Consider the following 25,475-nt stretch of genomic DNA (forward strand, 5'->3'; position numbering starts at 1 on the left):
ACCTTGACTAGGAAGTCTGTGAACATGGAAGGAAGATTTTTTTTTTTCCCAGGATTTTGATATGCAATATATAACCCAGTATCAGAACAATACAGTTAATAAAGATGACTAATGGTAGTAACTTTGGATGTTATTGTAGTTCACCCTGGTACACATAGCAAAACAGAAGATACCTGGCCTAGGGGACAAAAGAAAACTGTAAAGTATACTCCCTGTCCTTTCTACATGTAAATATTTTCAAAGCTCTATATATATAATCTGTACAGGAAAGCATGTTTTCCCTGTTGCATCTGAATCATAGTTGTTGGTTGTATTGGGTTTGATATCAATACTCACTGCAGACTTTCCAACAGCAGGTAATTCATGATTACAAGTCAACAAGAAGTCACCTGCCTTTGATCCTTTAAAAGCTGCAGCATCATTAACAACAGCAGTACATGGTCAGGAAACAAAAAGGAAAACAAAATGAGAGCAAGTGATATAGAAGAAATCATTTAGCCACTGCTCCAACAGAAGTTTCCTTTAATGTTACACTTTTAAGTAGTAGCTTTCAGAGTACTCTCAGACTTTATGCAATTACATCCAGTTACACATGTCATGACTGTACAGTTTTCATAGCTCACAACTTGTGAGGAAAAATATCAAAGATTCAGAGCAGTGTATTTATTGCTCAGTCCAGTTTCAGACAGGAAATTATGTTACATGACTAGCAAAATACAAGCTTTGTATTCCCTCTAGCAGTCAGTAAATAGAGAAACGCGGATGTACGCTATGAATGGTGTGTTTTCTGAAAAGCCCATCCTTTCCATGCACCTTTAACATAAGTCTTGTAAGTTCTCTAAGTTCTCCCTTCCTCTAGCCATAGCTGTGCCTTATGAATAATAACAAAGTCTTTCTGGAGAAAAGTTAAACTCCCCATTAAAGGCTCCTTCGTTCTACAATAAGGAACGAGGCTCAGTTCGAGAGAACTGAACTCAGAATGAGAAATACGCTCATTCCTCGTTTTTAAAGAATTACAACCACTAACTAGATAGGAAACGCAAGCGCTCAAAGCTGCAGCAACCGGCAGCTCTGTTACCCCTCAGCAAAGCTCCCCTCCGTCCCTCCCTCCCTGGCCGAGCCCCGGCAGACCCGCACGGCCACGGGCCCGCCCTCAGCGAGACGGCGAGGAGGCGGCGGTAGCTGAGCCTCCAGACGCGCCGCCGCCCCCCACGACCCACAGCCCCACGGCTGCCCAGAGCACGGCCGCGGAGGGGAAGCTCTGCCGGGACGCGGAAGGGTGCGTGGGTGGGTCGGTCGGTCCGTCCGGACCGTCCCTCACCTGAGCGCGCCCCTCCTCAACCGCCGCCCCGCAGCGCTGCGCTCCGCTCGGGCCGCGGCGCCGCCCGCGCCCCGTTTGAACGCGCCGGGCGCGCCCGATTGGCTGTGCCAGGCTCCGCCCAGGCCCGGCCCCCGGCAGCGGCCGCGCCGCCAGGGGGCGCCCCGGCAGGCCGGGTGTGAGGGCTGGGGCGCAGAGCGGTGGCCGAGCACAGCCCCGGCGGGCCGGGTGTGAGGGCTGGGGCGCAGATCGGTGGCTGAGCACAGCCCCGGCGGGCTGGGTGTGAGGTGTGGGGCGCAGAGCGGTGGCCGAGCACAGCCCCGGCGGGCCGGGTGTGAGGTGTGGGGTGCAGAGCGGTGGCTGAGCACAGCCCCGGCGGGCCGGGTGTGAGGTGTGGGGCGCGGAGCGGTGGCCGAGCACAGCCCCGGCACCCCGGGAGCGCTGGGGCCCCACCCGCACCCCGGTCTGGGCCATCCGATCCGTACGGGCAGCCTCGCACTGGGCACTGCCTCTACACCGCACTGCCGTGTATAGACAAAGCACCACTGAAAAGGGGAGAAAAAATGGTGCGAAAGGAATTAAAAGAACACACGATGGCTGTGACACTTCAGTAACTTTGGCACTCCAAGCAGCACCACGGGAAGAAATAAAAACAGAGTGTTGGAATCAATGGATATATGCGCCCATGAAGGACACACTGATAATAAAATATATTATACGAAGCCATCTAAACCCAGTAACAATGAGAAAGCTTGCTTGAGAAAACTTGCTACAAGATAACTGAACTGGGTTGCTGATACAATTTTCCCTTTACACAACCTGTACTTGCACTTACACCATGTTTCCTGGGGCAAACATGGGGTAGAACTGTTGTTTGATTTCATGATTGTTGAACACAATTTGTAGGATTTTGGTACAGGAGGGGTGCCCGTGCTTCTGAACATACCAATGCCTAAATTAATTTGCAGGAGAGTTACACAAAAACATTTTATAGGCAGGAGTGGATTATTTCAAATGAGACAGAAAAAATTAACAGCAATTAACAGCAATTCCATCTCTACAGAAGACATTATTTTGATTAAATAAAATCAAAATTATAGTTGTATCTTATTTCTCTTCCATAAAGTTACACTAATAACAAACTATTTCTGGTATTGCAAAGTCCTTCAACAGAACTTGCAGCTGCTACATAGGCACTAGTAGAGAAACCAAATTTTCAGTATGTTTACAAACAAAACTTACATATGTAAGAAACCCCAAGAGAGCATATTGAGGACTTGGAGAAACATTCCCAGTGGAAGATTTTACTTAAGCTAACAGGAAGGGATTTTCAGAGGCTAATCTGCCATTAATTTTTCTTTTTGTGCCAGCAAGACCAAGGACTACAGGTTTGAAAAAGGGTTCCAGAATACTTTTACTAGGTACTATAGTAATTCAAGCACACAATAGCCAGTATTTCAAAATAAAGCTGAGATAAAAAGGAAACTTCTTAAAAAACGGTACAAATTTATATTTTAAATGCAATATACAAGGCAACACTTATTTATTTTTAATCATATTTTTATTGTAATTACATAAATATGCCTTTATTACCTCTGAGAATTATTTTTGTTGTGTTTTTTAATAATGTCCATAAGATTGTCTCCTGTTACGAGGTTATTATGTAACTGTTTCAGTCTCTGTTGCTCCCTTCTCTTCTGGTCATGCAGATATGGGGAATTAAGCAGCTGTGGGGGAAGAATGGTGCCTGTGGGTTTCACTCTCTTCACAACATCCCAAAAGAGCTTCTTGCTGTTGTTATTGATAAAAGTAATTGCAGTTCCATTGTGACCCAATCTCCCTGCTCTTCCAACCTGAAAAAGCATAAATTCATTTTAAGTTAGCAATAGTACATCGAAGTCCTTCCAGTTGTCTCAGAAATTTTTTTTTTTTGTTACATAACAGCAAGTAAACCTAAGTGACAGGACCAAATCTCTCTCATCCTCTAAGCATAAAGGTACTTACAACAAGCTTCCTGAATTCAGGATGTGTAGATCTGAAGCTGTAGCTGAAATGCATTTAAAATTATGACTTGCTTATGGGACATACCAGAAGTCTGATATTGGTACTGAGATATAAGGCAAAGGCTTACAGTAAATCTGATCCAAACAAAAGGTTTTGAAAAATACTAGAGAGATGCCAAATACTTACACTTCATATCAAGCACAATATGTGCCAGCATGGCCACAAAAATGCCCTTTACTTTCAATGTCCTAGTAACTTTAAATAATTTACCAATATTATCTAAAATGCTTGAACAAATTAGAAAAGAATCTACAAAGACTCCCTATTCAGAAACAGCTAACATGTTGATATTGGTACAGTTTTGATGCTAGAAAAACAGCATCTTTATTTACTTAATACGTGCTTGAAACTTCAGCAGAAAGATATTTAAAAACAAGAGGGGAATTTGGCAGTTAATAACACAGGCTACTTGAGGAGTTCATGACAGTGGATAACTTCCAGAGATCCTCCTCATCTGTTTGGAACCAGTTTTAATTCAAAGCCAGATCAGCTCCCTCGGGGTCTTGCTTCCAGTGTCTGAAGCACAAAGGATTTTCACAGCGAGGGGAGTCAGGCAGTGATGGGACCTTTCTCCATGCTATGAGGCCACAATTTCCCTTGCAGAAAGCTCCAACTGCTGGCTCTTGTCCTTTCCCTGGGCATCCTCAAGGCCAGTCTGGCTCTGTCTCCTCTGTAATCACCCGAATGCAGACAGCAATTAAGTCTCCAGAGCAGCCCAAACAAGCCCAGTTGCCTGAGCCTGTCCTGAAGTGTCACATGTGCCAGCCCCTGACTTCACCCGGACTCCCTCCAGTTTGCTGCCCTGCCCCACAGCCGATGTTCTCAGAAAGGCACACAGCAGCATTGTGTCTTCCTCATGCCACAAAGAGGGCAAGAATGAGTTTTCTTGATGTGTGACTATTAATGCATATCCCACACTACAGATGAGCTGCACCTGCAAGAGGGGCATTTGGCCAATCTTCACACAATAAAAAAATGGTAAACTTCGTTTTCTATAGACACAAAATGATGTAAGAGAGTACAAAACAGGAAGAAGTACACTGCAAAAGTAAGAAATTTAAAGACATTCTTCTAGGTTTTAATAACTTATATAGGAGACAATAGGAACAGTATTCTAGATTTGAATAATTTACATAAGAGATTTACAGAAGAGATATCCAGCACCATTTTTTCCTTTCCTATAAAAATAATTCTTAAGAGGAAAATTATCTTTCTGTTTACATTTCAATTTCCACAGGTGGATGTCATATTTCAATATACTTTTCAAATAAAGCATTAACAATTTATTTATTTATTTACCTGGTGTACATATTCATCCATACTTGAAGGCATATCAAAATTCACCACCAGTTTGACATTGACAAGGTCAAGCCCTCGTCCAAGGACTCCAGTACTTACTATAACTTCATACTTCTCTTGAAGCAATCCCTGGGAAGGAAGGAACAACCCAAAATTAATTCTTTCCTTATTTGTATTTTGAACCTCTCCAAGCATGGGTTAACATCTAGTTATTTGGTGTAAGATCACACCCAGTGGGATTATTCTATTGTAGAAGAGAGAATGGCTCCCTGTATTCTTGATTTAAACAGGAATATAATTCAGAGAAGATAACCAAAGAGAGAACCAACCCACAATTTTAAATGCAAACATTATTTGAAATGGGAATTTAAATAAGCACTTAATTGTAACTGATAATCTGAGAAACAGTCTCTGTATTTATCTACATTTAAAACAGGATTATTATCTACAGTTTTGCTTAGTCCTGTCTGTCTCTCATCTCCCCCAGCAATACCTCAGGTATTACTGCAGAAAAGCAGTCCATTATGACTTCAGTCATTCAAATGAAGCCACATTTTAAAAAAAGGCCACTTGAAATTTACCAAATACCCTGAACTTGAGCAGGCACAAACCTGTAGTATGTCTGTTCTTTCCACCTGAGACTTTTCAGAATGCATAGCTGTGCACTGCAATCCTGTAATCTTATGAACAGCATCACTCAACAGATCTGCTCCTAGTTTACAGTCCACAAACACCAACACTGGAGGCTTGAAGAGCTTGTTATCCTGTAAAATTAAAGTGTTTATTTAAAAAGGGATTACAACCACTGGCTGTTCATCATCAGCATGGATTCAATTTGTCCTGATCATGAGATGAGAATCTGACAGAGATTTGAAAAGATCTGAATCCTTTTATAAATTGTTCTATGAGAAAAATATTAAACTTACATTTAGTATTTCAAACAGCTTTTTCTTTTTAGATGGTTCTTCTACCCACAAGATAATTTGCCGAACATTGGAGCACGGCAGATTCTTGTCTCCAATTGTTATTCTGACAAAATTGTGCAGAAGCTGATTTGCCAAGTGCTCAATGCCCACTGGAATTGTGGCTGACACCAGTATGGTTTGATGATCATGAGAGATGTCTTCCAAAATATCCAACACTTGCTGCTGGAAACCCATTTTTAGCATGGTATCCACCTAAATGAAAAATATTACATTTGTACCACATTTTTTTCCATTAACAGCAGGATCCCAAACTTAAACTGACAAAAGAACCATAATGTAACATGTAACAATCCAAATGCAGGAGCATTTACAGTCAGGAGAAAAGCTAAGTGAGAAAATTAAAACAAATGGTTCACACTGGCTCAACAGTATTGTCCTGTACCTAACTCTTTACAGCCATAGAACATTTGTTGTTTATACACATTTCAAATTGTGTCAAAAATAAAACTGTCTCTTAAAAAATATATTCCATTTTTATATCAAACACTCTGTATGTTTAATAAGTGAGATTAGCCACTCACATTACTCTGCCAGGACCCCTGTGTAGGTAATAGAGCCCTGATAAATACTTACTTCATCCACCACTACAATTTTTATGCCATGCAGTTGAACAGAACTTTGCTTTAAAATCTCAAGAAGTCTTCCAGGCGTTGCTATTATCACCTAAAAAAAAAGGGGAAAAAACCCCACAGGAGTAAGAAATTCCATGAAAGGAGAGGACCATCCTAGAAAAACCATAAAATTCCATCACATACATAACAATGGCAGTAATAAATGAAATTACTCGCATTGAAATAAGTAATAAAACTTCTAGAAAACTTATAAATTATGAAGCCTTAAGAGGAAATGGACCTATCAAAACTTTAATGGAGGTGTCTAAGTTACAAGCAATAAAATCTGCATGAAAAACAAACTACTTTTTCCTCTCAATTACAACTCCTTGTGTAAAATACTGGCATATTTCAGTCTTTGAAAGCAGCAATATCACAATGAAACTTTTTCAAAACAAACAAACTATTAGATGTTTAACCAGAAGTGAAGAAGTTTTTTTAAAATTGTGTAATTAAAATTTTCAGGAGGTAACAAATGTTTCAGTAGCTCAGACTTAGGAGCAAGCCATTTTTGTGTGTTCACAGGTGTCACCAGTAACATTTTTGTAGCGTGGCTCTGCACTCTGGGTCAGAGCTCACCTTGACACTCTGCTGGAGGCGGTGCAGCTGCGGGGGCAGGGGCAAACCCCCCACCAGCAGAGCTGTCCTCATGTTGGGTAACCCCAGCATCAGCTCCTTCGCCTGGCGCTCGATCTGAATTGCCAACTCCCTCGTCGGTGCCAAAATAAGGGCACATGGAGTTTCTGTCTAGAGAGGAGAGGAAAAATCTGTTTAATGTAGAATTGCTTCATTGTTTGGATAAAAAGCTTTCAAGTTTCCCAAACTAATCTTTTACATTAAAAATGAGAATTATTTTAAGCAGCAAAATAAAATTACTTCTCAATATAGACATTAACTTGTACAGTGACCTGAAGATGAAGCATGGGAAAGATTGTGTACAGATGCATTTTTCATTGAGACCCCAATTTTGCACGTATTGCTATAAACATGTATTTGTCTTGCAGACTTTAATGATAATCAGACAGAGGAACTACTGGAGTGTATACACCTTTTCTAACCTACTTCTACATAATGCTTTTGTTCTTAAACTAGAGTTTAGGAGTTGCCAAAGTACTTCAAAGAATAAAAGAGTTACTTAAATAATCTTTCAATTATTCATTTGAAAAAAGTGATACACGTTTGTGTGTATTTACATTCTGTAAAGGTACCTAAACAGTGCAAAGTATCACTAAAACCAGGTCCCAAATTCTCTAATATATTTTTATGCATCCCTTTTTGAATAAAACCTGTAAAGCAGAAAACAGTTTTGAACCACACACAAGGTACAGAATACTCATTGGCATTGCTTCTAATCATACATTCATGTCCTTACAAAGCAGACATTTTCTTAATTCTTTTTCCCACAGTATAAAAGTGGAGACTGTCTAAATAGAGGATTTCAGAATTTTTTTTTACCCCAAATTCCTGTAATTATCTGATAGTCAACCAAATATATTGCAAGAGAAATTACTCTGTGAAGCTATACAAATTCCAACAAATCTCTTTGAGCCATTTGATACATGAAGATACAGGAAGAACTTAGAGAGGGCCTGGAATTATTTTCACTTTTTATTTTAAGTCATTTAGGAAGTCTACTACAGAATTTAATTAACTCCTCAACAAGCAGGAACTGTGTAATAGGTAATATTGATAGAGTTGCTTCATCTCCTGACCAAAGTGAAAAAACATTCAATTTAATTAAAAATAATTAGCACCTCCCCCCTCCAAGAACCAAATGATTGACCAATCAAAAGTCAAATAAATCACTGAATGTTAATGAAAAACACTGCAATCACATTTTCCATTACATTGGGATTCCAACAGACAAAGCTGCAAACTGTTTTCTCTAACTATCTGAAGTTTCATTACCTCTTTCAAAACCTTCATAATAACAGGAAGCAAGAAAGCTGCTGTTTTTCCAGAGCCTGTGTCAGCACTAGCCAGAATATCCCTCCCTAACAGTCCAACAGGGATCATTTGCATTTGGATGGGAGTTGGGACTTCATAGCCAGAATTCTTTAAATTATTGTTTAAAGTTTCAGGAAAACCACAGTGTTCGAACTCTACAATAGGTCTTGGAACTTGCTGGCCCTGGACAGCAATACCCAGCTGGAGTTTAAGGTTCTCAACCTGCTCCTCTTGCAAACCTAAAATAAAGGAATGATCTTTGTAGAAATAAGGTGTATTGAGCAGGTGAGCTTCTGCTTGAGAATCTGTGGCTTGATCAGATGCTAGCTGCTTTTCCTTTGCTTGAGTTTGTAGAAGGTGTTTGGCTTTACATTCCAAACTACAAACGTCTTGATCTGTTTCATCGCAGATGTACTCCCCGTAGCGGCCACACACAACACACACGGGTTCTCCAGGCTCCGCCCAGCGCTGGGATTTGCTGAAGGATTTTATGGGTTCTTCCAGAGAGCCATCGTCCTCAGTATTTTGGCTGTCCTTTGCCAATGGTGTATTAGCAACACCAAGGTCTGCAGCTGCAGGTTCTGCGTGTTCTTGTACAATTTCACTCGAATTGTCTGTTGAAGCAGAAGTTTCTGTTCCAACTGATTTACAGTCCTGGAACTCTGTGGTCTCCTCTAGCAAAGATCCTCCAGAAGACAGTTTACTTTTCTTAGCTGTACAACTTTTGTCCTCATCAGCAGTCCTCTTGACTTTAACAGATCGTGGTAAAAACATGCTTCGGTACACTAGAAAGAAAACGGTTACAGTTGTTAGAAACTACTACTATTGAAAAAGCTACATTCTACTGTTACCACAAAAAAAAAAAATCTAGCAAATATTGGCAAACACAAAAACCAACTGTCAATCCCTGAAAAGAGCTAGAATATGTCTTGTTTAAAAATTACCTTGATTGTAACAATGTTGATGCAAATGTGAAGAAGAATATAGAGAATACAGTTAATTGTCAGTATTAGGCCTTTGCAGCTGAGTGAGAACTTCACTTTTCACCGTGTGGAAATTTATCAATTTTGCAAGTCAGTCAGATTTAAATCCTTGGAGAGTTCACCTATTTCTAAGATGAAACCATAGATGCAAACAGTCTTCAAAGGTATGGAAAAAACCCAACCAACCTAAACTAAATAAAACTACCAGTTTTGGAAAGGATGTCAAATTCAATACAGGATCCATTCAAGATCACTCTTTTAGTTGCTCTTTTTAAAGTCCACTTAAAATTAAGGGCAAAGTTTTGAGATTTGTTTAGAGTCCAGCTCTGCTTGTTCACAATGTCCAGAAACAAGCAAAGACTCACACCATCAATTTGCCAAACATACACTGTAATACAAGACATATTGTTAAAAAATAACCATATTTTATATTCTCAAACTTTCAGTATTTATCTCCAAAAGCATCAGATATGCTCACCAATCGTTTCCTATCATACAATCAGTAAAAAAGTACACAAAACACGGCAATTTTATTCTGAGTAAATTGTACTGTGCCTACCAGTCTCTACGAACTTCTTACACTATTTTTTTAAACACACCAAGCTATACCAGCGTGCACAGACAGCTGTGTTTGTGTAACCGGGAGCAGTCCGAGGACGCGGCAGCAGCGCCGGCCCGCAGAGCTCCGCGGGCGGACCGCGGTTCCGGGGCCGCAGCTCAGCCGCGCTCCCCGACCAGAATCCAAATACCACCATTGGATTTTCGCGCCTAATGGGAATCTCCCACAACGAACCTCTCTGCACGCTCAGCAGCCTGTCGGCGAGGGCAGCGCTCACGCAGAGTGCAGGGCTGGCGGACGCTGCTCGGGACGGGCCCGCAGCACGACAGCCTCTCCCAGCCCCGTTGTCCGGCAAGAGCCACCAAGCCACCCACCCCACGGGAGAACAGAGCGGTGCGAGGCCTTTTCTGCCCGACAGTCGCGCCCGCTGCCGCAGGCAGAGCGCGGCCCCGGCGCCCCCCGGCTCACGAACCGCTGCGCCGGGCCGCGCGCCGCCTCCCGCACAAAATGGCGGCGGCCGCACGGGGCCGCTCCCGCCCACAGCTCCCGGCGGCCAGGGCAGCGGCCGGGGCGGCCGGGCCTGCGCGCTCCGCCGGGCCCGGCCTGCGATGGGGCCCGCAGGCGCGGTTGTTACCCACTAAAATCGCATTCGTTGCCCAATGTGCAACAAGGCAATAATTACACACTCGAGAGAGACATTGATTATTTATCTCAGAATTGTGCAGACCTGGGTGCGCGGTGGTACTCCACAAACGAAGCACGCCAATTATCAAAACTTTTTACTATTTATACATTCTAGCCGACAAAGAAATTCGTGTTCATTGGCTACAGGTTACATGGTTCTGTTAATTATCAGAATTCTATCTTCTGTTGTTAATGATTCCCTCATTTCTCGTGCTAATTAGTCTGCATGCTCAGTCTTTCTCTTTTGGGCCATGAGTCGGTGGCCGTGAGCTCCCCCTGCCACAATTACCTTTTATCCAGTCGGAGCTGACTCAGCACAGTTCTGAGTTGTCTTTAGTAGTTTCTTCCTTATCTTGGGAATTCTGGTGAATCCTGCATTCCTGAAAATCCTGCATTCTTTGTGCCCAGTATCTGTGGGCATCGTTCTTCCCAGGCTTTGCCAACCTTCCCATAGGTCTGAGGTCAGTGGAAAATGTCAAGCCCTAACCCGTGACAAGGTACTCCCACCAGCAAGTAATTTGTTTTTCTAATACCTGGACATCACTTAGAGCTTGTTTGTTAGCTCTCTTTGTTTCATTAATTAAATTTCCCTTCTTGTTGATTAGGCTTGAAAGTATACAAAGATCAAACAAAGAATTGAAAAGAATTGGAAAGATTATTGAACATTTGGAAAGTGGGCATCACTAGACTTAAAAATTCACAGGCACCTTCCACCCACACTCCATACATTCCTGTGAAAATCCCCACCTTTCTCTGATTCAGCCTCTGTCATTCCCCTTTGTTTGCACTAACTTTCTTTTCTTCATTTTCCCTCCCTAACAGAAGCAAATTTCCTTTTCTTACTTCCATTTTCACAAGGTCATTTCCTGGAATTCAAAACATCATTTGCTAAACAAAGACCAGTATTTCAACAATATTTAATAGTATATGAGATGTTTCATACCCTATACAGTCCACGCACCAAAATGCAAACATCTTATATATATCAGCTTTTTCTACTTTTTTCAGTGTGCAACAGCAGTAAGAAAAAACTAAGTTACTTGGTAGGAAATTCTCCTCTTGAGTGAGAAAGACTACAGTAGAGATTGAAAAAAAATTTTAGAAAAGGACTCTGTGGATATTCAAAAGCATGAAAGGCCTTCCATGCAAGAAACAACCATGTAGACTCAACAGTCTGAAAAAAAGGTTACTAATAACAGGTAACAATAGAGCTACTGTGCCTTGAGTGTGTCGTAAAGGCTAGACAGCTATTGATAGTTCATTATTTCTTCCAACAAAAATTATAACATGCTTTATAAAAAGGTGCTCACTGCTCACAGAATGTAGTAGGTTATTCTTTATTTACATGGAGAAGTTAATCAGTATAGATGTAACAAAACCTCTTCTGAAACAAATATTGTATTTTGTGAGCTCACTGAATAAATATTTTTTTTCCTGGAATAAAGCATAAACATTCTGGTTCAGTCACTTGCCTAAGTTTTCTTTGAGAATGATGAAATACATAAGAGTAAGAGGTGACTTGGTGAATTTAATTCCCATCCTCTCAGCTCTTGATGCTGCTAATCAGACCTGAGGTGAATGGCATTTTAATAGGATTTTTGAATTCCAATTTTTGTACCTTTAGAGTACATTAAATGCCCCAGACAAGATGCTCTCAGATATGCTACAAAGGGGTTTGTCTTCTTATTTTTCCTCCTAAAAACTAGTTAGTTCAAGCACTTGCTGAATAAAGGTGGATTTAAGTCCTGCTAGAAAACCATGAGCAATTATGGACAGTAACTTTTGCTCATTCTGGAAAATTTATCTGGGAGGGTCATAAAGGAAAGTGTTAAGGTTTCCAGGGAAGTAGGGTAGCATTTGTATGATTACATTGTTATTTAGTTGAGTTGGTAAAACTCAAAGACTTTAAATATTCCCATCGTGTACAATAGCTGCTCAGGAAGGTATCACGTATTGTTATTAGAAACCCCTGCACAAATATAGTCCTTATATAATTAAAGTGTCTCTTCAGAGTAACTTCTAAAGTAAATATTAGGAGCTACAGAAATGTAACAATGCACACAGGACCCCATATGTACAAAAAGACCCATACATACAGACAGATTTACTACATAAATATATAGCAACAGATTATTTCAACTTCATGCAAATTTCTGTTAGAATAACAAAGACAGCAACTATTGATTAAAAGTCAAAAGAAATAATGAAAACCATAACAAAGAGATTATTAATAGTAACTATCCCACTTTTTGGTCTATTTTAAATTATATCAAGATTTTTTTCATGTTCACTCAAGGTTTATACAGAAAGGATTCCTGCCCTCAGTTTAAAAACAGGCATTTGTCCTATAACGTCTCACAGCCTTTCTTTTGAAGCATGAATCAACCTTTCCCAGCACTTGCAAATAATAAATAATTCAGTAAAACAAGACTGGATTAAAGCAGGAGACTGAAATCCCTCTACTCCCAGGCCCAGTAAATCCATAAGAAACAGGCATTCCATGCACTAATTCAGAGCCAGCATCAGAAGCACTGCAAAGAGCTGCCTGACTGTACCATGCACCCCAGCTCCCCACAGCGATACCACCCACAGTGACCCCGTTAATTCCAGCCTGAACCAAACCTCTGTGCACCTCCTCACACAGGCAAGGTCAAGTTCCACACAGGGGTTTGAGGAACAGATAAAACCATCCCAAAGGGTAACTGTCCAAAACATTTTAATACAGAGCATTTCAAGTTTCCTTTGTAGCCAAAACATCTTCACACAATGTGTGAATTTTCCACCTTGAGTGAGCTCCCAGCACACACAAATCTGCTGAGAATGGACTCAAACTGGAGTCCAACCAGCACCTGTGCATCACTCCCTCAAGTGGCAAGTGCCAGGACTGACAGATCTGACAATTCAAAAGTGTCTAAAATCACATCAAGAGGAACAGCTTTGGGTTTTCTCTAAACTGTTAATTCCTTTAAATGTCTCAATATGTATCCCGTGTTACATTATTCTAAACTAGGGAATTCCAGAGCCTTGCTGTTGCTGTTCAATAACATTATAATGAATGAAGAACATTAAATTTATGAAGATGTCAATTAAAGAATAAATAAATTATTCTTTCTGTTTGGGTTTTTTTCAAGTATGCCACATTTGAATACATATAATTGGAGTTAACAAAATATCCACTGCTTGGGTGGAAAGGAGGGAGAATGTCTTTCCATCCAGGAGGCATGGAAGCCACAGTAGGTTTACTTGGGAACTGGTGTCTGTGTCTGCTCCACCTGATGCCATAAAACTAAATATTGTTCTTGTTAAATATTGTTCTGTTTATTTAGTGCTTGGGGATTTAGAAGCCGCTCAGCAGATTTTTTGGGTAGGTAACCAACTGCAGCTCTAACCCAAAGTGTATTTAATGAATAGTTCTTTGATTGAAGGAACCAGTGAGTCAATTACTCCACTGGTTTCTGAATTGCAGCTTTTAAGGAACCACACAGAAAAAATCCAGATAATCTAAAAACAAATAATTGTGGCTAACCATTAACTAGACAATTAATATTCTTGTGAAAATGTCCTGATTTTGTACAGGTATTACATGCAGTATACTTATTCTGAGGCCTAGTTTTTCTAATTTTGTTTAATCTAAACAGGCAAATCCTACATTTTTTGAAAGTAAATCATCAGTAAAAAAAGTTTTGAACTAATATTTTCAGGCTTCCTGAGCACTCTCTTTGTTTGAAGAGCCACATTCTAGGGAAACATTGGCCAATATTAAGTCTCTGCAGAAATCCATGGTAAAAATAATCTAATTAAATCTGAGTTCTTAAAGCATATTACTGAGAAGGTATAATTTTTTTCTTTTTAAAGAAAAAAATTTTAAAACTACAAATAACAGCAATCCTGCCCTGAAGCTTCAGCATTAAATGCCACTAGTCCATAGGGAAATAACTCTATAGGGCGATTCATGAAAAAATTATGAACTTAATTAATGTATGTGATTATATGCTCAAATACTGCACATAATATTTACTTTGAAAACTGATGGACTCCCTAATTCAGTATCATCATACTGTTAGCACAGCTATAAAAACTACAGTGACTGCAATTCCTAACCTTTGGGTAAAAGATAGTCTAGCTTCTTGCAATTAAAAGGAATGATTTTAGGGTATGAGAATCATTTAAACTAATTTAAACTTACAAACCTCTGTTAGGTCTCTGAGACTTAGAGAACAAAGATTTGATCAAAAGATTGCAAACACAATTGCCAGATTCCAGGGACTTCAGTAGGCAGCAAACTATAACCCAGACTGCTAGAGAATTCAGGTGGAAATTAACAAGATTAAATAAATCTTGAAATATAATGTCATTAGAATTAAGAATTAAAAATTCTCTGCTTTTCTGTTAATCTGTTTTTCTTTCTGAGAGGATATATTTGTATTCCAATTAGTAAGTCTGTTTGGAGGCAAAAGAGATTGGCATCTATTCTAACAGTAAGATAACATTCACACAACATGCACTTACTGAAAGTAAACCCTTTTTTCCTCCTCCTTTCGGGTCTCACACAAAAGGATGGGAGAGAAAAAAGGAAATTCCACAAGAGACAAGAGGAATCATCCAGTTCCAGCTTGTCAGATGACCTGTGTCCAATGTGTGTTGCCACCTGCTCATCAATAAACTCTCATTTCAATTACATAACTTGAGAGATTAAGACTTTTCTAATTAATCAGCAAGTATGACAAATGTAATAGGTACATTGCATTCATAGGAAGTGAAGAAACAGAGTCAAAATCCAGTACTGTGACCAACTGAAGAAAAGATTTATGGCATAAACCTTTTGAGTAAATGGCTAACACATTTTTCTTTCCACCACTAAAGCTCCTACCAGCACTGCTGGTTTTGGCAGCAGAAACCACTGCAAGAAAGGCCTGGAATACATGCAAGAGAGCTGCTACAAACCAGACTTTTTATCAGTTCTCTTGTTAAAATTGATGCCAGTATTAACCAACTGGTTTAGCCTTCATGCTTCCCTACATTACATTTGCTGCTCCTTCTGTCTCTTCATGAAGGATTAAATTGCCCCAGTTGAATCCCCCACCAAAAAATCACTGAAGGGCACAGAAAGGCTGTAACTACATTTTTTTAATCACACACTCAAGGATCTCAGACTGCTAAAGTGAGACCAACAGGTTTGTCCTTCTGCAATTGTTACTTTCCTAAACTTTGTTTGTTTTGAGAACATGCAGATGATGCATTAGCTCAACTTGATAAAGCACAATGGCTATTAAAAAACAAAAGTAAACCTGAAAAATGCAACATATTTCTCAGTATCATCCTTGAATAACTGCTCCCCATACTTTTTATTAGGAAGATTCAAAGATGCCAGTAACCTTACAGCTGGTGACTGTAATAGCAGAGGGTAACAAGACAGAAATAATGAATGCCTCCTTGTTAAGCAGTGTTGTTTGTGCTGTTCCAAGAGAGATCTGCCAAGAACTTTTCATGCAAACCTTATTTTTCTGGGATCTGTAACTTGGCGGCAAAAAATTCCAGCATGATACCCAGTTCAAAAGAATTCAGATTACAAGCTTTAAAATACATTTTTGAGTTTTGGACTAAATTAAATTTACACTAAACAAAGTAAACACTTTAGCACTTAATGTATTTCTTTTGCTTTATTGAAAGAAAATATGTGGTTATCAAGTTCGCCCCCAGATAATTTTATGTTTTCTAACTCTTGGGTATTAAATAAGTCTCAAGTACTGCGGTGTGAAAGGAGACTTTGTGCTGTATGGTCAAGATTTCACTGAAGTGTATTTTCTTTTTAAGGACGACTGTATGAAATACACATGAAACACTCCTTATTTTATCTGCCAAACAATTCAGTGGAATAAATCTGTGCTAACTCTTAATACAACTCAGCTGACCTGGGTATAATGCCAGGTTGTGAAAAAAACTGGCTATTTAACATTTAGCCCAGAATTTAAATGTGAAATGATGTCAGGTTGTTTTTGTTTTGTTTTTGAACAAATGATTCAAAGCTTTGAGCCACACAAAAGTCCAATTTCAGCATACCCATTTCATTTTTCCCTCTGGACCCATTACAACCAGGTCATTTTGTAGAGTTCCTGGCCAAAGCAACATTCTTTCCTGTGGCAACTAGCAAGATATACAGAAATTAGATTTCAGGCACAAAACAGATTTCAGCCCAAGCTAAGGAAGTTTTCTATCAGGTAATAGCCAGGTGTCAAGAAACAAGAAGGCTACAATACTGAGTTGACTGAGACTGGAAAAGAATTGGTGGCTTAGGCTTACACCTATGAGGAATAAACCTCCCAGCAATTCAAAACTAAAAGGAGATAATTAAAACATATAAATAACATCAATATCAATATATTATAAACTTTTCTTAATATATATGGTGAGGTCATTTCAAAGGAAACACTAGAAAGAACAAGGCCAGAAAAAAAAACCAAGAGACAGAGTATCTGAAAAAAGTTTCTGTTGATTTCCCTAACTTGGTTTTTTCTCCCCTAGATCACATTATCCCCCAAAATATCTCTACCTACCTTACAGTTCAAGACAAATATACTACAGATGTCTATGAAACCACAGTTGCTTTGAGATTATTTGCAATTCAGCTAACATGCTGGGTGGATAAAGACATTACCATTCTTGGAGAGTTTGCATGAAGTGCAACTTGGAGCAAAAAGGCAAGGTTGCCAAAAGGCTTCTGTCTTACTGACAATGTCTGCTCTGCAAGGAGCCACAAAGGGAGTCAGTGGTTACAAGAGGGTGTTGGCCCTGGGAAGCATGACATGTCATCCTTTAATGATTAAAGAGCCAGCAGAACCCAGACACACCATCTCCATTCAGATGGCTCCTAACCTTCTGCTGATACACAAGGAACCTGTTCTCTAGCAGCAGCCAGGATATTTCTGTGGGACTGGGCTCTCTTAGATAACAAAATCAGAGCAATGTAGTAATCAAAGCCTTTTTTTGTTACCCTTTGCCTAGTCTTACAATATCTAACACCTGTATTATTCTCACTCTGAACTAAAATGGTTCATCAGTGTGTTCAGCATTTGCACCATGGTATCTTCGTCTTTGACTAGAAGTCCTATGATGTGCTAGAACATAAATAGCATGTGGTTTGGGCTTTTTTTTTTGTTTCTACTGAACTATTGCATCTCCAGTTCATCTCTTTACCCACAAAGTCAAGTTTTATTCCTAATGATACCAGTACACTACCACTTAAGACCTTGGTGGTAAAAGAGAATAAATCATGGCTATGTGCCCTCTACCTTGAACACGCTTTCTTACTGAGACTGTTTTTGCTTCCCCAACACTTTTGGTGACCATGACTTACTGCTGTTCCCACTTCTGAAAGTGCAGACTACCAACTGCAACAGAGACTTTCAAATACCCTATTTCAACAGTTACCCAATGCATAGCAAAATACTCACTCATCTGAACAAGCTGGATCTGTATCACACACTGACACATTGCAGTGAAATCTGTTCTGTTGCCCTACATTCTCCAATCTGGCAATTGCTTCATTTCTGTTAGGAACAAATTAAAAAGGAGGAAAGAGTTTGACACAAACACAGAGACTTGCCAGATCAAAGGTAACAGGTATAAATCCCAGCAAATTTCCCTCCTTGTATAAAATCTCCAGGTGTTACTTTTGTTGTTTCATGGAATGATCCCCTTGATTTAACAGTGCCTGCTAGCATCCTCTCCCCCAGGGTGATTCTCCAGTCCTTTAGTGAATTACCATCCATAAGAACTGAACTGTGGCTGTCAAAACAAACCCTGGATTAGGGGGGACTTCCTGACTGTGCTGAAGTGGGAGTCCCAGAGGCTGTCTGTCTTGGTCTGTCTCAGGCTGCTTCCAGGGCAGTGGCCATCACACCTGGGGCTCACACACACCCAGAGCAGCAAGGCCAGGGCCTCCTTCCTTCAGCCACATTCAGCCAGACTGGTGATCAGAGAGAGCTCTGTTTCCAACAGCCATGAAAATGATGGGCATTCCTCTTCTTTGTGCCAACAAGTGGAACAGAGACTGCTCCTTGCCCAGGTGAGAGAGCAGAGATAACTCTCCAGGCTTTAATGGAGTCATGTGCATTGTAGAGCAAGAGTACCCCAGGATGACAGAATAACCAGAGAGATGTGCAAACTTTTGCACTTCATTTATCTTTTGAAACTTTCTACAAGAAAGAGGTTTTTTTCTTCAATTACAAATAAACTGCATGACACCTTTAATCCAGAAAACCAATTATATATACACTTATATTTAATCATGTCTGTAGCACCAGTGATTTCAAATGGGAGCAACACATAGGATTAACCTGAACTTAAAAAAAATCTTTGTTGGAGCCAAGATTTTATTGCTAAATATATATATACACACACATTTGGTTTAAGGCTGGTATTAAAATAATTGTTGTTCTTTCCATGTTTCTCATATATATTAAAATTGGGGAGTATTAAAATCAAATTGTTCTGTACATGGCTTAAATATCCCATACATTTTTCTATCTTGAACATGTTTTCAAATGAATCATAAGGCAAACACCCTGAAAAGCTACTCAGAAAGTATTATAAACAAATTAAATTATGCCAAAGAGAATTAAATGTAACAGAGTTCTATACACTCAGGTTGTGATGACCTTACTGAGCATACATAAATGGTTACAATAATAATCTTTGATATACACTTTCCAGGGCTGATTTTTAAACAGTTACCAGCCATGTACAGCTGCTCCCTAAAGTAACAAAATAATCCTCAATAACATGCAATTTCTCAGTAATTTAAGGGAAATGGAAACTCCCTAAAAGTATCAGAGAAAATTTGGATTATGATGTTTCAAAGACATAAAAAAAAACCAAACCAACTTCACTGGATAGTCTTCCATGCTATTCCCTTGCTTTCCCTTCCTCATTCATCTTTACCATCTCTTCAGGAAAAAAGAATTTCAGTGCAATGAAATGATACCAGAAATTTACTGTTCAAACATAGCATCCTCTTTACTGCTGCTCTCATTCAGACACACATGAGCTTCAGTGAAAACTGGAAGCAGGGCCAAAACATGGGAAACTGAAGTCTATTCATGCTCTTCTAATAAATTATGTATATGCTCAAAACAAATGAGCTTTTATGAATGCTCAGATCTTTCTTCACATGTAGAAGCAGCACAAAAAAAGCCAGTCACAGCATGAAGAAGTGCACAATTTTGTATTCACTCATTTAGACTTAGTGAAAAAGTCTTACTTACCAATTTAGACTTCTTTTACCTAAAGGTACAGTTTGAAAACTAGAGTCATGTCTATTTTCCTCTGAACTGGGATGCAAATAAAGCATTGCCTAACAACAATAACATGGTGCTTTATTTTTTTTTTTTGTACAAAGTATTTTTCTGAATGCAAGTTTCCCACCATACCTCTATTTTACAGTGCAGCCAAGCCATTTAAAGATTATATTTCTTAAAAATCACCCTCAGAATTTTCCATAGAAAACACGTCAGGGTCAAAAGGATATAGTGCAGATCTTTCACTTAATGAAGAGGGTAGAATCTTTTCTGTATGTTTTAAAGTTGATAGTAAAAAATACGAGTTATAGCAGGGTATTTTTTTCTTCACAGACAACCTGGTAATGGTGGAATGTCAAGAAGAAGAAAGCCCTGGAATCAGGGAGTATTGCACAGCATACGTGGGAAGACAGCTCATCTAAAACCCTCTAGAACAAGAGCAATTCCACCAGATGGGAAGAACACAAAAGAAGCCAGTGGAAATCTGGAAATCAGATTTTAAAAATCAGAAGCAAAATTTAAAATCTCAGAAAAGAAGACACCAAAGTAACCAGAGAAAAAGACAAAAGAAACCAAGCAGTCCTGAGTGTTGAGGGAGATGAGAGGTTTTGCCACAGATCTGTTGTCTGGTTGGTGACCCAGTGGAACTGGTGGGGGAAAGATGTAGATTTCCCCCCACCACCCACCCCCGTTTGCAGAGCTACATTAGGTCAAAGTCAGGTTGAGGAAATGAAATCAGTAGTGTCCAAGAATTAAGAGAAGTGACTGTTAGGTACCACACTTGGTTTTCATTGAGCAGCTTTTTGGTTGTGCAGATTTCAGTAGCAGTAATGTGCTAAAGTAGCTATTACTACAATTTTTCTTCTTTTAGTTTTAATTGTATCAAAAATCACAGATTATTCAAGTAAAATGTCATACAAACCTTTATTTTCCCTTTGGCTCATGACTACTAGAATGCATAAAGTTGGTAAACTGTTTTCTTCCCTCAGCACTTTCTGATCACAAATTAATAGAAGAATTTGAAAGAGAGTAATTATGTAACTGTTCTTGTACTTTTGTATCATCCTGAAACAGGAAGAGCACGTTCCCTTCCAAAATCATGCTCTGAGAAAACTCCTAGCTTGCAGAAACTACATATATATACACTTTAGTAATAATGGCAAAGCACTTTAATCATTCAGCTAATCATTCAATTAATTATCACAGAATAGCCTGGGTTGGATGGGACCTAAAAGATCACCTAGTTTTAAGAAAAATATTTTTAAGAGCTGCCAGCTCTGGTCAGCTTCTTTGTCCCTAAGGACAGTTTTCCAGGGAATCTTATTCACCAGCTCCTAAACAACTGGAAGTCTGTTCTTTCAAAGTTTGGGATCCTGACTTCGCTCCTTGCCAGGCTCACAATCCTCACAAACTCCACCAGGCAGTGGTCACTGCAGTCCAGGCTGCCACCAATCTTAGCCCCTCTAATGAGCTCATCTGCATTGGTAAGCACCAGCACCCATAATCCTTCTCTTCTGTAATGCCTGGACCAGGAAAACATCTCTACACACTCTATGAGTCTCCTAGATTGCTTATAGCCACTGGATTGCTATTTAAAAATATAAATTTCTTAACTCTTACAGTTTTATCACTACCTATAAAGAAATATAGTTAATAAAGGTTATAAAGTTAATAAAGTTAATAAAGAGGCTGGAATATCAATAATCCCATTTCATAAGTCATCCTTGGGCTGTAATAATCTCAGAAAATTATTTATAGATTACCTCATGTATGTAACACAAAACCTGCTGAAGTCAACAAGCACATTCCTCAGGGATCCCACGGGGACATGACTGGTTCTTGGTTTTTACACTGACAGCACCACATCAAGTCATGCATGCAGCCTCACTGCAGAGGTTACAGGCCACAGGGTGCACCCCTCCCCTCAGCCAAACCACTTTATCATGACTGATATCCTCTAAGCTCAGGAAAACAGATGGGATCATCTTAATTAGGCAAATTTGATAACAGCAATTAAAGATAATATGTCCACAGTATTACTTCAAGTCTGTTTCCAACCTCAAAACTGAAGCATTACTCAGCAGAATAGTTACTGTGAACTGCTGTGTTTGTGGATTTGCCCTAATATAGCTAAACTGAAGGGAATGTTTTTGCTATCCTCCATAGGTAACCTGATAAGCTGGCTGTTCACTAGCACCCAGTCTGGCTACAGACAGTGCCTCTGCAAAAACAGCTATGGTATTTCTAACTTAAAACATTTTTCTTTGCCTTTATCATCAAGCATTGTAAAGGAAGAAACTATGCATGAAATGTTATTCCAGATTGACTACTGTACTCCAGTGCTGGCCTGAAATTAGTCTACAGGCTCTATTCTACACATAGCCTCTTCAGAAGCTAAGTGAATCTTAAAACAAGTGAAAAAATGTATGCAATTGTTAGTCAGGACTCATTCCACTATCTCCCAAGGTTAGAACCATTAGAACTTCCATCCACACCATTATTCACAGCTTCATATTGGTTCCTTTGCCTGATGCTCACTACAGGCTTGGTACATGCACTGTGAAAATGGCCAGACACATGACAGTGAACAATCAGGCTTATGATGTAATCACAGGATAAAACAAGTCAAAAGGGAATCTAATTTGGGGTAGAGGGAGGCGAAAGGAAGGGAGAAAGAAGGTAAAATAAAAATCTGTGAGATGCTTGTTTTAATACTTTGCCTTTCTGCTCAGAATTAACGCTAAAGTACAGAACACTGTGCAGCAGAAAGCTTGCATACGGGAAAGTATCACTATTTAAAATATTTCAAGATGTATAAACAGGATCAGAGCAGAAAGGGATGACTCCTCATTCAGTTTTCCTGTTTATTTACTCTGAGCAATTAGAGCAGATTTTAATCATTTTCCATATTGGCTGTTGATATCTTTGACAATGCAGTAAGCAAGATGGTATTTTGGCATGTTTGCAAAAGTAGAAGAACTGGCACAGGCACTCCAGCAACTAGTGGTAATGTCTTCTTTTGCACTTACTTATATTAGATTTTATATTCATGCATTCTCTTTTAAGAGCATTAAGCAAGTGAAACCCCTCTTTGCAGTTACCACAAGACAGCTTTTTCAGATTTGGTTTGGTGACTCCGAACAGGTTTCATCAGCACAGTGCTGCACCCACAAAAAACTCCATTATAGCTAAATAACGGCCCTACAGTGTTTCTAAACATGTTTTCCTATAGGCTGATCTAATTTTGAGGTATTTTCTCAGACATACAAGAAAGAAATGAATTGGGATCTGGAACATAGTTCCATTTTTTCTTCTTAGCTCTAATCATTTGAGGTTTTAAAGCTTAAGAATTTCAGGTGTTCGCTATTAAACATGCAGAAAGAATTATTTTTTTTCTATTAGCAGTGTAAAAAACAGTTAAAACAACTGGGAAGTGTCTAATGTAACTTATTTCCAGAGTATGCATAAAAAAATAATTCAGGAAAATGTGCAAATATTAATTGTTGAAAACTAAGCATATATAGTTGTTGTCATTATAGTGCAAGAGTTCTATTGTCATTATATTGCAAAGGTTCCATATTGCTAATTTCATACCTCCTTGATGTTTCTTGTAGGCAGCTCCTCTAGGCACTGACTCTTTCTCATCCTTGCAGCAGCCAACTGACTCCAGTTTCCCCCTTAGCCAACCAATCCACTCTTTTATAGCACTCTTCTTATTGGCTACAGGTATGGCCTGTTAACATCAGGCCTGCTCCTAAGCTTTAGTAATTGGTTCAGCTGCAACTCTTTAGGGGATAAGATTACATTCTATACCACCTTCATTTACCCATACTGTATCCTCCTACATACAGTCTTGCTTAATAGAGAACATTTTCCAAGTGCACCTGTATATTAATTTGGTATTATTATTACTATTTCTACTGCAGAGGGTCTGGGAATTTCAATCCTTAGCCTGCTAAAGCAAGGATTTCTCAACTTTCCTCCTCCCCTCCATTCTGCTGAGTACTGCCCACAGCAGCTCCTAGTTTTGTAGCTAGGTATGCACCACTTATGAGTGGTATGCATGACAATTTGGGAATCCCATCCCAGAGAGTGTATGGGGAATACTCAGCAACAATTTCTTCAAATGTTGACCTCCACAACCCCTTCATTTACTCATTACTAATTAATATAGCTACATGTCAGTAAAACTGTAAAGTACTCTACCTCATAGTCGTGGTGTTTGTCTCCCTGAGCACCTGAAGTGCTAGAAGCACACACAGACATAGAGGAATGAGAAAATCTGTGCAGATCAATTCACGGTCCACTTGAAACACAAAGAAATAACACTCTGGCTGGAATATTATTTGAAATCTTACTATGTCATGCTTAGACTTTGTCTAATTATTCTTTAGGGGAAGAAGGGCAGACTTAGACATTACTCCAAACCATACATATGGTTTTTATATACATATATACATACATACAATAACAATATATCCACAATAGGCTACAATAACTATTTGCTGCCCAGACGTGGCGATTTCCACCCTGTGGCGCCGCGGGTCACCGATGACACAGTGCCCGTGCCGAGGCAGGCACAGCCTCCGCCGGGCTCCCCTCACAGCACGGCCGCACCCTCAGCCCCGCACTCGGAAGCCGCCAACCCATCCAGTTCTGTTTGAGTCATTAAACACGCAGTCACTGCTTCCTCCCGTGACTAATGTTCCCTCCACGCAGCCACTGTTACAGGGATTCTGTGAGCGCCCCAAAACAGCCCAGGTATGTGTGAGCAAGACAGGAGATGGTCTCTAGCGCAGATCGCTACTCTTCCTGCTATTACAGTGATTACGTGACCAGGCCCTCAACCATTTTAAGGCTATGTCATTTTTTTACCCGAGTATTCTCAAAGTTATATATAGACACGATTTAAAATTGGAGTGACAAATGCACAGGGCAGGGGATGCTCAGCCCGCCTCCTCGGCAGCGCTCCGTGCTCCAGTCACCGCGACCCCGGCCGGCGGGGCTCCCCTGAATCCGGGCGGTTCCTCAGCCCCCCTTACAGACGAGACACGCGGGGCTGATCCCGACCTTCCCCGACGACACCGCAGCGGGCCCGTCCGGCCTCGCTGTGGAGAGCGGCGACGCCGGGGCGGGTGGACCCGCGGCCGAGGGACACCGCCCTTTCCCAGCCTTTCCCAGCGCCGCCGGCGCCCCCTGATCGCGGGAAACGCTCCCCCCTCCTCCTCCCGCTGCCGCCGGGCGAAGGCTTGGCTGGGCCGGGCCTGTCCGCGCTCCCGAGGCCGCCCCACCCCAGGCCGGACCCACCTCGAGCGACCCCGCCTGACGCGGCGCCCGCAGCCCCTGTAGGGAGGGGGCGGCCCGGGCCCGCCCCGGCGCTGCCCCTCGGGCTCCCGCCCCGCCCGGGCGGGGAGGCGCTGGCGGCACATGCGCAGCCGCCTTCGCCCATCCAGTGCGGCAGCCGCGGGTGGAGAACCGCAGCGGCATCGCCGAGCGGCGCGGGCAGCGGGGGCCGGCCGGGGGGCGCCGGGGCCGCCGGGCAGCGTTGGGGAGCCGGCTCTGCTCCCGGCCCACAGAGGCCGCCGCTGGGGCGTTGCGGGGCCGTGCGGCGTTTTGGGGCCGGACCCCGGCGTTTTGACATCCCGGCGCTGGGAAGGGCCGCGTCCCGGCCTGCGGTGGCTGCGGGGGCCCTGCCGGCGGCTCCCGCCCCGGGCCGGGGGACTGGCGG

The 25,475-nt window shown here is 40.9% G+C and overlaps 1 protein-coding gene across 4 annotated transcripts; it reads right to left on the minus strand.

Moving 5' to 3' along the window:
- Positions 1-2,856: 2,856 nt before the first annotated feature.
- DDX59 (DEAD-box helicase 59) lies at positions 2,857-25,388 on the minus strand. 4 transcript variants are annotated; one of them, XM_071436054.1, is made up of 9 exons: positions 10,002-10,135; positions 9,170-9,330; positions 8,187-9,010; positions 6,858-7,025; positions 6,241-6,330; positions 5,608-5,859; positions 5,293-5,445; positions 4,682-4,810; positions 2,857-3,171 (listed from the first exon to the last, which is right to left on the minus strand). In XM_071436054.1, the coding sequence occupies exons 3-9, from the start codon at positions 8,997-8,999 to the stop codon at positions 2,908-2,910; spliced, it is 1,869 nt and encodes a 622-aa protein (XP_071292155.1). In that variant the 5' UTR covers positions 9,000-9,010; positions 9,170-9,330; positions 10,002-10,135; the 3' UTR covers positions 2,857-2,907. The 4 variants fall into 4 exon arrangements, with proteins under 4 accessions (XP_071292155.1, XP_071292153.1, XP_071292154.1 ...); XM_071436052.1 differs by lacking the exons at positions 9,170-9,330; positions 10,002-10,135 and adding an exon at positions 25,055-25,388; XM_071436053.1 differs by lacking the exons at positions 9,170-9,330; positions 10,002-10,135 and adding an exon at positions 17,903-17,998.
- Positions 25,389-25,475: the final 87 nt, after the last annotated feature.

The sequence above is a fragment of the Agelaius tricolor genome, unplaced genomic scaffold (assembly GCF_023055355.1).
Source record: "Agelaius tricolor isolate 1412-34295 unplaced genomic scaffold, bAgeTri1.0.p SCAF_11, whole genome shotgun sequence".
NCBI classification, from domain to species: domain Eukaryota; kingdom Metazoa; phylum Chordata; class Aves; order Passeriformes; family Icteridae; genus Agelaius; species Agelaius tricolor.

Coding starts and splice junctions, on each gene's coding strand:
- DDX59 (XM_071436052.1), bottom strand. CDS start 25,388: ATGTCAAAACGCCGGGGTCCGGCCCCAAAACGCCGCACGGCCCCGCAA. Junction 5,860..6,240: donor AAATTGTAGTGGTGGATGAA/GTAAGTATTTAT, acceptor TTTTTCATTTAG/GTGGATACCATGCTAAAAAT. Junction 5,446..5,607: donor AGCTGTTTGAAATACTAAAT/GTAAGTTTAATA, acceptor TTAATTTTACAG/GATAACAAGCTCTTCAAGCC.